General features: G+C 42.7%; 1 protein-coding gene across 6 annotated transcripts in view; it reads left to right on the top strand.

The window, feature by feature from the left end:
* DICER1 (dicer 1, ribonuclease III) overlaps positions 1 to 11,614 on the top strand; it is a 66,266-nt gene extending 54,652 nt beyond the window's left edge. For all 6 annotated transcript variants that reach the window (XM_036218003.1, XM_036218002.1, XM_036217999.1 and 3 more), the window contains 5 exons: positions 3,012 to 3,894; positions 5,488 to 5,756; positions 8,261 to 8,423; positions 8,515 to 8,590; positions 8,945 to 11,614. In XM_036218003.1, coding sequence (XP_036073896.1) covers positions 3,012 to 3,894; positions 5,488 to 5,756; positions 8,261 to 8,423; positions 8,515 to 8,590; positions 8,945 to 9,110 — 1,557 coding nt within the window. In that variant the 3' untranslated portion in view covers positions 9,111 to 11,614. The remainder of the gene's footprint in view (positions 1 to 3,011; positions 3,895 to 5,487; positions 5,757 to 8,260; positions 8,424 to 8,514; positions 8,591 to 8,944) is intronic.
* The last annotated feature ends 1,361 nt before the right edge of the window (positions 11,615 to 12,975 follow it).

The following is a 12,975-nucleotide window of genomic DNA, read 5'->3' as shown; positions in this document are numbered from 1 at the left end:
TGGTATGTTTATGATAGAGTAGATATTCAATATATTGAATTAGTAACTGTAAATAGACTATCTTGTCATTGCATTTAGAAACAATGTTGCAATTTTGATGGAGGACAATTTCTATTATCTTCCTTTGCCAGAGGCAGAAGAGTATCTGATGTTGTGACTCAAAAAAGAGAAAAAGCAAAACCCTAAAATGTTTCACTGGCCTGTTCTGTGTTATAATTCATCATAGCTCCTTAGCTCTGTGTGTAATGAAATGACTTCAGTAACCTGTGATCTCCAAGTAAGCTGAGTCTGCCCGTGAGATAATGAAATTTCAGTAAAATCTTGCTTTTTCAGCTAAGAGTGTTCTTTTCTCTTATGAAAGAATAAATAAATAAATCTCCATATGTAAAGGTTGTAGTTTTCTGGAAATAGTTCACATCTGGCAGATGATTTCAAAAGACGGAATGTTAGCTGCAGCTGCTGCACGTTGTCTTGTCGTGGGGCCACCAGAGGGCACCGTGGAGGCCCTTGGAGCCGAGCCGTGAGGGCAGGCCGTCCAGTTGGCTGCAGAACTCTGGTGTCTCTTCCAAAGGGAGAGGCAGTTTCATTTTGCGGACTTTCTTTTTTTTTTTTTTTTTTTTTTTTTTTTTTTTTTTTTTTTTTTTTTGCGTTAATGATAAACTGCCTCGTTGTTGCTTCATTTTTACTTCGGGCCAACAATGAGAATGCCGTTTCTCTCACAGGTTATATTTTTTAAATATACATGCTCTTCTTTCTGACACGTACATCCTAGACATCTTTCTTAAGTGTTTCCAGTTCGTGTGCTCCGTGACTCTTTTTTGATTTTTATCTCTTTATTGAATATATTTTTAAATCATGCAGTATTCGACTAATTGCAGTAGTTAAACTTGTGGAAAAGCTTTAGAATATTTTAATGCAATCTGAATTTGAAAAAATCACATTGTTATTAATTTAGAAATAGAACCTTAAAAGGAAATGTGTAGATTTTGAGAACTTTAGAGAAAATATTGCATTTCTAGAAAAAACATTCCAGTCACAATTATCTTGCCTTGTAAATACTGTTTCTTAATATGATTGGCTCTTAAAATTAGCATAAACGACATTGGCATGCCCTTTTGATTAAAAAAAAATTTTTTTTTTAAGATAGAACAGAAAATTCTTATTTTCCTTGATGTTTCAGGTGACCTGGCACTTTGGTTCTTGGAATACATTAAAAATACTGTTTATATATTTACTGACTAATTTATTCTTATTGAAATAGGCCCTTACATGACATTGAAAAGCATGTTTGTCCCATTCCTGTTCTCCTTCCCCTGCTCCTCAGCAAACACGTTTTAGTGAAACCTTTGCATGGAAATGCGGACGGTGGTAATAACTCAGAAGGTCCACTAGAATTGTAAGAGAAGAGTCTCATGCTGGTGTTTCGTTTTTTGGGTTTTTTTTAAGAGCTTGAAGTGCTCTTGGAAACCATTTAGTGAGGTGGAATCCCACTATTTTGCAGATAAGAAACTGAAACCTAGAGGCTTAAAGAACTTTGCCCAAGATCACACAGTTTATTTGTGATAAAACCCAATCCTTTGCATATTTTTTGTGCTCTGCCAGTTGTAGCTTATGTTAGCATCTTACTAACGGTATATAAGGATTCTTTCAAATTAAAATATTGTCTGATTTTTTTTTTAATTGCAATTTGACTTTTTTTTTCTTGAGGACCAAACAATAGTCAAAAACAGCTCGTGTTACCTTGGCAAAGTGTAGGGTTTTTAACAGGAAATAGTTCCTAGAGGTCTGTCTACTGCTGTAGTTTCTTTTGGTGTTCTTCCTTATTCTTGAAAAAGCTTTATAAACTTTTTTCTTAAAAAAAATTTAGGTAGTTATATGGTTTGGTTCATTGTGCTTCTTTTCAAACAAATAAACTATTTGCATCTCTTTTGAATCTGGCTTAAAATGAAAATATTTGCGGTATTTGAAAAGTGCTCGACAAAGTTTGAAAACTCTTTATGTCAGAATGCTCTGGAAAGTTGTCAGCTGTCATAATTAAAGCACACTCTCCTGTCTTTTCCCCAAAATAAAGTCTTGTTTTTTTGCATTTTAAAAAAAATTTTATTGCGCAACAGAAATTTGGCATCTTGCTAGCATTGCAGAAAAGTTAGATCATTCCTGAATCTTGGCCTATTATTAAGGTTGTCATTCACAAATAAGCTTTTGCCAAAGAAATTGGAATTAGCAAGGATCTTCTGACAGAAATTGGATTGTTGTGTTTCATGTTAGTCTAAATTTTCTTCTATTTTTGTCAGTTATGCTATAATCTGTTACCCTGATTACCGTAGCTCAGTGGAGGGGAAAAGCATAATTTCTCAAATTCATAGCTTGAACTAAGTTTAGTTCAGTGACCACTTTTAGTTTTCAAGCAAAGCAATTTAGTTTTACATCGCAGCAAATGTACTTTGATTTGAAGTAGAAATAGGGACAAAAACCTTGTGAAACTTTTGCACGTTTTTAATGTTATAGAGATTTAAAATATAATTTTATCTGTTTTCTTCTTATACTCTTAATTGCAAAGGTAATGCTTTTTCTACATCTGGAATTGAATTTTATTAATTTGAAAACCTTTTTAAGACGTTGTAAGGCTTTGTCAGTGAAATCGAAGGGGCCCGTGCATGAGTGCTTTCATTGTGTGTCCTGCCAGGTAGAGTTCTCAGCCGAGGTTTCTTGCCGTGTGGACATTAACTTTATATCCACGTGTAAAATCCTTAACGTAAAGCTTCGTGCTGGATAAAAGGTCATTTTATAACTTAGAAAATGAGCATTCAAAGAACATGTTTTACTTTGTTTATATGATTAAATAACTTATTTTATGTTAATTGAAAACAAATGGCCATGATTTTAAAGTTGCCTTTTAGTATTTGTGGTTGTCATTTGAAATTATCCATAACCCTTGCTTTTATTGAGTCTCAGCCCCTTTTAAAAACAGCGGCTATGTCTCCCCTTCTTCCCCGTTCCCCTCGCGGCAGACAAAAGACTGCATGCTGGCCAACGGCAGACTGGACGACGACTTGGAGGAGGAGGAGGAGGAGGGCCTGACGTGGAGGGCCCCGAAGGAGGACACCGAGTACGAGGACGACTTCCTGGAGTACGACCAGGAGCACATCAAGTTCATAGACAACATGCTGATGGGGTCGGGAGCCTTCGTCAAGAAAATCTCTCTCTCTCCTTTTTCAACCACCGATTCTGCATATGAATGGAAAATGCCCAAAAAATCCTCCTTAGGTAGCATGCCGTTCTCAGCGGATTTTGAGGATTTTGACTATAGCTCTTGGGATGCGATGTGCTATCTGGACCCCAGCAAGGCCGTGGAGGAGGACGACTTCGTGGTGGGGTTCTGGAATCCGTCCGAGGAGAGCTGCGGCGTCGACGCGGGGAAGCAGTCCATTTCCTACGACCTGCACACCGAGCAGTGCATCGCCGACAAGAGCATCGCCGACTGCGTGGAGGCGCTGCTGGGCTGCTACCTGACCAGCTGCGGCGAGCGGGCTGCCCAGCTCTTCCTCTGCTCGCTGGGGCTGAAGGTGCTCCCGGTCGTTAAAAGGACTGATCGCGAAAAGGCCACATGCCCGACACGGGAGAGTTTCAGCAGCCAACAAAAGAGCCTTTCAGGGAGCCGGGCTGCCGCCTGTGCAGCCAGCTCCCGCGCGTCTGTGTTTAAAGACTTGGAATATGGTTGTTTGAAGATCCCACCGCGATGCATGTTTGATCATCCAGATGCAGATAAAACGCTGAATCACCTGATATCGGGTTTCGAGAATTTCGAAAAGAAAATCAACTACAGATTCAAGAACAAGGCTTACCTTCTGCAGGCTTTTACACACGCCTCCTACCACTACAATACTATTACTGGTAAGCAGCCCCACGGCCAGCTCGTTTCTCTGAGAATGAGACCATGTGTTAATCGCATTATTTGGGCCTTGTAAAAAAAATGATCTGTGCACGTACAGACTTAGCGCTTGGTATGCAGGGCGGGGGAGGAAGCAACAGGAAAATGAAAGAAGCCTTTATTGGGAGCAGGCACGGCCCCTAACCTTGCTGGGCGGGAGGGAGGATGGCCGTGTCCTACACGCGCCTGTGTGTCATTTCACGTGCTGCGTGGTCAGAGGGATTCGAGCCCTCGCGTTTTGTTGCGCTTTTCCTGTTCTGTCCACCCCACTCTCTCCGATGCCTGTTCAGCGCTGCCGCCTTCGGTTCTCGATTTATGTGTATATTCTGGATGTAATTCCACATCTTTTTGTGGTTCTTCCTGAACAAAAAGACCCCTCTCTTAAGGCCTTTTTAAATCTAAAGGTGAACAGATCCTAAGAAACCATTTCAGAGAAGGCGTCCCTGTCCTTGCTCTGAGTCTGCCACCGCCTGCTTTGCATCGTGCTCGGTTTCTTCCCCTTCTTTATTTCACAGGCTCCCGACCCATTAGATTAGAAGGAAGAACACGGGCCTAAAAATGAAAGTCAGCTTCAGCCTGTGAACCATAAAGTCTACATATCATTCTATCAGAGTAACAAGTACTCGAGTCCAGAATGCCAAAGCAAAGCATAAAGTTTATTTAAGAACAACATTGTAGGTTAAGTTGGTCTGAAAAATGTAAAGCCAAAAAGTGAAAAATGATCTAACGCTGGATAGAAAGACGCTGGTGAAAGCAGAACCTCTTTTTCTTGGTGGCGAAGCAACAAGGCAGGGTTTTCTTCTGCACTCCGCAGGGGCGGGAGCCGGGCTCCAGCAGCCCAGCACCCTGCCTCCCAACTCCCTGGGACGAGTCACTGTCCCGGCCTCAGTCTCCTCACTCGAGCGGACTCTCTTCACTGAGAAGGTCGAGGTGCTGGTTAGTACCGATAACTTCTCACATTCGGACAGCTGACCGCTTTCGCCTAAGGTCTCTGCGGCCTTTTTTCTCGGTCTCTTGGTTTGTGCCAAATTCAGCATTTCTAGTCCAGGTTGAGAAGAGGGTCCTCCCGTGCTGCCAGCCGGGAGTGACGAGGCAGGGCCTCACTCACGCGTCCCGGCGTGGGTGCGGCAGTGTGCGCTGAGGCAGCGAAGCGGAAGGCGCGTGCGCAGGGTGCGACAGAGACTTCAGGGCGGTGACCAGCACCTGCTCGGCCAGCACAGCGCCAGAGGAGCAGGGTTCGCTGATAATAGCATCATCTGGGAAAGGTGTTCCCTTAACAAGCACGAGTCTTAGGGCCACTTAGAGATTTTAGGACCCCAGTTATATGTAAGAAATGTGCTTAATTTGACATTAAAATTTAATTGCCAGAGGCTTCCGTAATGTCATATAGGCAAACATGTCAGGTAATTTTGTCATCGAGGACCGTATGTGAACATGAACCCAAGTAAAGGTCACTTAGCGGCCCTGGGGGTCAGACGTCTGTATCGGCGACTGTGAGGGAGCCACGTCCCGTTCCTGCCTGACTCGTGGCTGTGCTTCTCCCTCTCCGCGCCCAGATTGTTACCAGCGCTTAGAATTCCTGGGGGATGCGATTTTGGACTACCTCATAACCAAGCACCTTTACGAAGACCCGCGGCAGCACTCCCCAGGGGTCCTGACGGACCTGCGGTCTGCTCTGGTCAACAACACCATCTTCGCGTCGCTGGCGGTGAAGTACGACTACCACAAGTACTTCAAAGCGGTGTCCCCCGAGCTCTTCCACGTCATCGACGACTTCGTGCAGTTTCAGCTTGAGAAGAACGAAATGCAAGGGATGGATTCCGAGGTTAGTGCTGCTGAAAAACGCGTTAGCATGAGCGTTGGCAGTAAGCCACCCGACTCGGCCGTCGGCAGCTGCAGACTTCAGGCTGCACAGCTGTCCAGAGGGACAGCAGGGGTCAGGGCCGGAGGTCAGGGCCACGGTGCCCAGCAGCGGCACCACGGGCCCTGGGAGGGCCGGGGGCTGAGCCGCAGGCTCCGGGTGGGCCTTTTAAACTTGACCGTCCCTGTGTGGCACGTGTGGCCATGTGCGGGAGGAGAAGGAGCCCAACGGTCAGGTGTTTACCCTCCCGTCGGATCTGGGCCCTGGCCCCGGGCCAGCCCTGCCAGGCGCCACCCCCGGCCCCTACGTGACAGTAGCTGCCCTAGGACAGCTCCACAGGCTTCGTCATGTCCACCTTTCCGCTCACAGTGGATCGGGGGCATTTGCTCATGGCTCAGGTAAGCAGCACAAATCCACCTGCTTCTATGTGAAATGGGGAAATCTCATTTAAAAACCAGACTTCGGAATTTTTACCCATTGGAATTTACGGGCCTTCTAGTAAGTTCCTCCCAAAGGTTCTCTGGTGCCCGGAATGCGTGCGTGTGTGACTGATTTTGCGGTTTTGTCCAAAGGGGTGCTGCTTAGACCTTTCCCACATCCCGGCCCTGCGCCGAGGTCTGTCCGCAGCCCCAAGTACCCCGGGGCGGGAGGCACCCACTCGCCCTCGTTCTTCCCATTCCAGTTCCTTCGTTTCCTTGTTTTTGTAGGTTTCTTTCAAAGAGTTAAGGAATTTATCCAGCTTTGGTTCTTGAATGTGTACCTTCCCTTTCTTTAGTTGCACCAAACTGCTGTTGGGGATTTCGTGCATTCCCTTGACTTTCTGTGAGAGAAATTAAGAGTCTCAGTTTTGAAGGACAGCCAGCACACAGACCGCATAGAATACGTGCGGAGGGAGAGCTCACAGCCGGCGTCCTTGACGCCCTCCCGGGCTTGTCATCCGAGCTGAGCACAGCTGGCAGTGCGGCCAGGCGTTCGAACCGTCGTGTTCAGTGTTATTTCCAGTCTCATTCTGTAAAAATATTTAAGCTTAAAATTTGAGAAATTCACTAAAATTAGATTTAAATTCTCTTTCGATAACAGTGAGACATACTGGTCTTGTTTTTGTTCATTTCTCTTCCCTTTGTTTTTAAAAACCACGTATAGAAATTATAAAAAACTGAAAATGTCATGGTCTGGCTTTTCTAATTTACTGTTTGATCGTAAGAAAATATTTCCACCTTTTTGGGCCTCACTTTCCTCATCTGTAAAAGGAGCGAATTATACTCCATAAGTTTTAAAATTCCTTTCTGCCTAAAACCATGACATATGAACAATAACTCTCTTATTTTTTTAGTGGTCAGCGTTATAAATGTGTTTCATAAAACTTTCTGTGGCTAAACAATCCATTTAGAAATTACTATCTCACTTTTTTATTTCTCCATCACAAGTAATTTGTGTTTATTATAGAAAATGCAGATAAGCAAAAGAAAGTTAAAATTGCACTGAGGTACTACCTCGACAATAACCAAAGTTAATATTTTGGGATGTATTAACGAAAGGAAGGATATTCCAGCATAGATAAACACATAAAATGGAACGGTATTGTGCAGAATCTACTACAGCCTTTTCTTTTCACTTCGTGTGTAGTGGACCGCGTCCCCTGTGCTGATCGGCGTTATGGCTTTGAGCAGCTGCACAATAGCGCACTGCCGTGAAGTAACGTGCTTTAGATTGTCCTTTGTGGCTGGATGTTTACGTCGTTTTTATTTTGGGCTTTTAATAAACATGGATGTGATGGATATGCTTATACATCCAGTTACTTCCTTAAAATAAAATAAATTTCTAGAGAGGGAATTGCTGCATCAAAGAATTAGGAATTTTTAAAAGTTTTTGATACATATGTTATTACTCTATTAATTTGAATATGTGATATGTGTCAGGGACTCCGTTATAACTAACATGTATTAAATCGTTTAGTTAAAAGGGACCTTGGAGGAAAATATCTTCCAAAGAGAATTTCCCTGCCAGAAAAGCGGCAGTCCCTGCTCCCGGAGCAGCCGCGTGGCCTGCCGCGCCGTGCCCATCAGCGCTCTGTCTGGGCCTCGCCAGTGCTGGGCCGTAGGCTGTTCAACGTGCGCCGCTTTGATTACAAGTGAATTTGAAAAGTTTTTAAAATACATTCATTGACTCTCTCTGATTTCGTGTTAAAGTTGTTTTTGTTTTTATTTAGAATTCTTTCCTTTGCTGGGTATAGATATTAAATAGGAGGGGATATTTTTCCCCCTTTTTTTTTTTTTTAATTTGAAAACACTTTATTTTTAGATAATGTTTGTGAAGAACCTGTTACCACGTAGTAGGCATGCCATAAGGGTTGGTATTGTTACCTTTGTTAAAGATATGATAAAAGTCATATCCAAGAAAAGAAACACCCTCTGTGGACTGCCTTTCAAAATGGCCTTTTGCTTACAAGTCACTTTTCTCTCCGATAGCTCAGGAGATCTGAAGAGGATGAAGAGAAGGAAGAGGATATTGAAGTTCCAAAGGCCATGGGGGATATTTTTGAGTCACTTGCTGGTGCCATTTACATGGATAGTGGGATGTCCCTGGAGATGGTTTGGCAGGTGTACTATCCTATGATGCGGCCACTAATAGGTACTGTTGGCTCCCCTCCGAAAAAAGCAAAATCAGAATTACAAACTACCGCAAGGATATTATTCATATTATTCTTTCATTTTGATTATAGAAAAATTTTCTGCAAATGTGCCCCGTTCCCCTGTGCGAGAATTGCTTGAAATGGAACCAGAAACTGCCAAATTCAGGTAAGCAAAACTGTGTGTGGAAAAAATTTTAACTTTTAATTACTTAAAAACAAGGGGGGCAAGTTCTCAAAAATGCCATAAACCAGTGATTCTGGAAAATGTTTACACTGGGGCGCACACTCATGCCGTTTCCACTCGTAGTCTGGTTGACTTCTCTTTGTGTTTGTAAAGCGATGCTGAATTGCAGAGGAGACGGCAGCCCGCTGCCGGTGACGTGTGACAAGGCGCAGCGGCCCCCCCTTTGTGTGCCGTCAGCCCGTTCGCGGGGCCCTCGGCCTGAGGGGGCGCACTCAGTGCCAGCGACAGTGGTCATGAACGCTCTGCCTTCTAATTCACGCTCTGGCCTCTTTACAGCCCGGCTGAGAGAACTTACGATGGCAAGGTCAGGGTCACCGTGGAAGTGGTGGGAAAGGGGAAGTTCAAAGGTGTCGGCCGAAGTTACAGGATCGCCAAGTCTGCAGCAGCCAGAAGAGCCCTACGAAGCCTCAAAGCCAATCAACCTCAGGTTCCCAACAGCTGAAGCCTCTTTTTAAAATTAAAGAAGCAGAATTAAGGTGGAAAATATTTAAATTGAAAGGATGATTTAAAGTTGATATTGAACAGAATGAATTGAAGGCAGAATTTAAAGTTTCTTTGATAATAAGATAGATTACATTTAACATATGTATAAAAATTTTGGAACTAATTGTAGTTTTAGTTTTTTGCGCAAACACAATCTTGTCTTCTTTCCTCACTTCTGCTTTGTTTAAATCACAAGAGTGCTTTAATGATGACATTTAGCAAGTGTTCAGCATAATTATCGACAGTTTTTTGTTTGTTTGTTTAGCTTAATTTGTCACCTTTGCTTAGTGTTAGGGAGCCATGGAGCCGCAACCTCAGACAGTCCCTCGGGCTAGGGTCCCGTAGCACCCTTCAGTCTGTGCGGCGGTGCCAGCCTCGCCCCGTGCATCAGCCGAAGAGGATGGGGACGGGCGCGGGGCGCGGGGGGAGGAGCGCGCCACTGTCACCTTTCCTCCACGCTACGCTGTGCGAGACGCCGGTGCCCAGTCGCATTGCACTTGACGGGGAGGGACAGGTGTTGACTGAGCACTGGCTGGCATGTCGGCGAATCGGATTTTAGTGTGCCCATGCCACCTAGTCGTGCATCAAAAAGGTTCTTGCCTTAAAAGTAACACCCTCATGGATAGTCTTTAATTTCTGATCTTTTTGGAACAAACTATCTTACATTCCCTTCATTTTCTTATGCATTAGACATTGAGATAGCGTGATATTTACAACTCACTAGTGTAGTTGTAACTTAACTTATTACAGGATATGACAGTTTCTGTCCGATGTGTACTAAAGACAGTGTAAAACCCAGAATATGTAGTCATGGATTTTTAAAAACACCATAATTCGAAGGATCTTTGACTAAATACACAATTTTATTAAGAACCTCCTGCTAGGTCGTTCCACTGATGGAAATTGTTTGTGGCAAATAATTTTGCCCTGTAGGCTGTTTCTCTCACGAAATAAACTTTAGACATATCACACCTAAAATATGCTGCAGATTTTATAATTGATTGGTTACTTATTTAAAGAAGCAAAACCCAGCACCTTTACTGTTAGTCTTCTCACATAAATTTCTTACTGTACTTTTCACAATTTTGCATGCACATTTCACCTACCAAAGCAGTGCTGTTAATGCCATGAAAGTTTAATGTTTGCGATAAACTGCCGTAATTTTGATACATCAGTGATTTAGCTCATTAATTTAGATAAACTAGCTCATTATTTCCATCTTTGGAAAAGAAAAAAAAAAGACATTTTTAGGCATTTGCCTAAGTTTCTTTAATTAGACCCGTAGGCACTCTTCACTTAAATACCTCAGTTCTTCTTTTCTTTTGCATGCATTTTTCCCCCCCGTTTGGTGCTATGTTTATGTATTATGCTTGAAATTTTAATTTTTTTTTTTGCACTGTACCTACGATACCTCTTCATTTACCTTTATAAAAGCCGCGGGCCAGTCTCGCGCTCCCACCACCACACCAGTAGAGGTTCGCTGCGATTCGCCCCGTTAATTATGCTTGAAGTTTAAGGAAGCTGAGCAGAGGTGTCTAACGTTTTCCAGCACGTCCTTCTGAACGTGACGCTCCGTGTGATGCTGCACTCGCGTTTGAACTGCAGTCGAGTACTGTGCGTCTCGCTTTCTCTGCAGCCTTCGCGCCCAGGGACGCACCCTCTGCACGTGCCGCCCAGGAGAACACTGTCAGCGTCACTTCCTGAGGAGCCCGGAGTGACGGGGGTGTTGAGCTTCTCCAACGTTACTTGTTGTCTCCAGCCTCAAACTTAACATTGAGATCTAAATTGTTAGAACTGAGTTTTTGAGTAAGTTAATTTGGGTGGACTCGGTTTTCAAATATCGAATTCTGGTTCGGAACCTTAGATTTCTATTTGTTCTTTGAAAAAACCTCAATGTGAGATCCGGCAAGTTAAAAGCAAGAAATGCTTGAATTATATAACTGTAAACATGTACAATTAACAAGTAAGACAGCATGTAAATTTTACTTGTGAGGGAGGGTGATTTGTGATGAAGCTCTGTCACAAGCCTCTCGATAATTTTTAAACTACCTGATGCCAGGAGCTTAGGGCTTTGCATTGTATCTAATGCACTAATCCCAGTGTTAAGGGGTTCTCTCGCTTCCTGGCACCAAAATCAGATTGTTCCGCAGTTACAATTCCCGTTGGGAGAAAAATGCCTCAATATATTTTGTAACCTTAAGAAGAGTATTTTTTGTTAATACTAAAAAGTTCAGACTTGGATGTGATTAGGTCATACATTCTCAGGGGTTCAAATTTCCTGCTACCATTCAAAATACTTTATCAACAGCAAACTTTAGCTTTTTTTATTTTTTTATTTTTTTATTTTTTTTTTGCTGGAGAAAAATAGCTGATTTTGATTTGCGACTCACACTATGAAGCATTCTATGATCCCCTGGTTACTACATTAAAAAAAAATAAAAACTATGAGTTAGACACACGAAATGGTTATGAACGCTTTTGTGCTGCTGATTTTTTATGCTGTAAAGTTTTCCCCGGTTCAGCTTGTCGAAATGTTTCGCATCCATAGATTAAGAAAAAAAAAAAAAAGTCACTCTGTCGCCCCCACTCTCCAACCGCGTGTGTGTCATCCGTTTGTTCCTGTGATTGCAATGTGAGACCGAACGTCGTGGAGACCTGCCGGCGGGAGGCGTCACCGTGCCGTGAGCTCACGTGCAGAGGACTGGCGAGGCGCGTCCCGACAGCAGCTGCCCGCAGAAACTCGCTGCGACGAGCGCGTGGAGGCCGCCTGGCTTCAGCCCTCACTGTGAGTGTGCCCACCTTATGCTACACGTCCGGCAGTCCTGACTATGCTGCGTTTTGTAATAGCTTTCCCCTCTTCTGTTCATGTAGCACAGATGAGCATCGCACTTGGTACCATGCTTTACCTCATTTCAAGGAAAATATGCTTAACTGAGAGGAAAAAATGTGGTTTGGCCTCGCTGCTGTTTTGATTTACTGAATCTGAAAAAGATAATTATAATGCCTGCAATGTGTCATATACTTGCACAACTTAAATAGGTCATTTTTGTCTGTGGCATTTTTACTGTTTGTGAAAGTATGACAGAGATTTGTTAACTGAACTCTTAATTATGTTTTAAAAAATGTTTGTTACATTTTTTTCTTTTTCTCTTTTTTCTTTTACGTTATGTGATTAAATTTAGAATGACCTCTAACACTCCTGTAATTATCTTTTAAAATACTAATATTTTTATTTTCTTAATAATAGCTTGCTCTCAGAAAGATTCAAATTACCCTGCCTAAATCGCACGAGACTTGAGGCTGCTTTGGTTCTTTCGGTTCAGTTCATAAGTACAATTATTCACCCAGCAGTCAGCTCTTTTAGTCGTTACCTGAAGCCACATGGTGACTGCAGAGGGCAGAGAATAATCAAAATTCAGACCTACCGCAGTGCAGTCTTAAGGCCCAGCTGATTTAAAACTTTCTATCTTGCTCTGTTGGGTGTCTAATTTTTTTACACAAAATTTTAGCCACCAAACTGAGACCTTGATATTTTTATTTAAACTGCATCTGAAATTAACCAGTTCGTGTTATCTGCAGAAGAGAAACTCATGTGTTTATTCTCTCTATATGGTTATTTTAATTACATTTAAATAGGTATATTTTTTCAACCACTGCTTACTTTTCAGAAATTTAATTACTTCCAAATAAATTCTTTATATTGTACATGAAAAAATTTTAAGATATGTTGAAGACCAAGAACATTAAAATGATTTGAAAAGTCGTCGGAGACGCCAGTAGCCGTACCTAAGGAATTTGCTTTGAGACTATTGTATTTTCCACTA

The sequence above is a fragment of the Rousettus aegyptiacus genome, unplaced genomic scaffold (assembly GCF_014176215.1).
Source record: "Rousettus aegyptiacus isolate mRouAeg1 unplaced genomic scaffold, mRouAeg1.p scaffold_m13_p_3, whole genome shotgun sequence".
In the NCBI taxonomy this organism is placed as follows: domain Eukaryota; kingdom Metazoa; phylum Chordata; class Mammalia; order Chiroptera; family Pteropodidae; genus Rousettus; species Rousettus aegyptiacus.
Note: the sequence above shows the minus strand (reverse complement) of the source record. Positions and strands in the feature narration are given on the sequence as shown.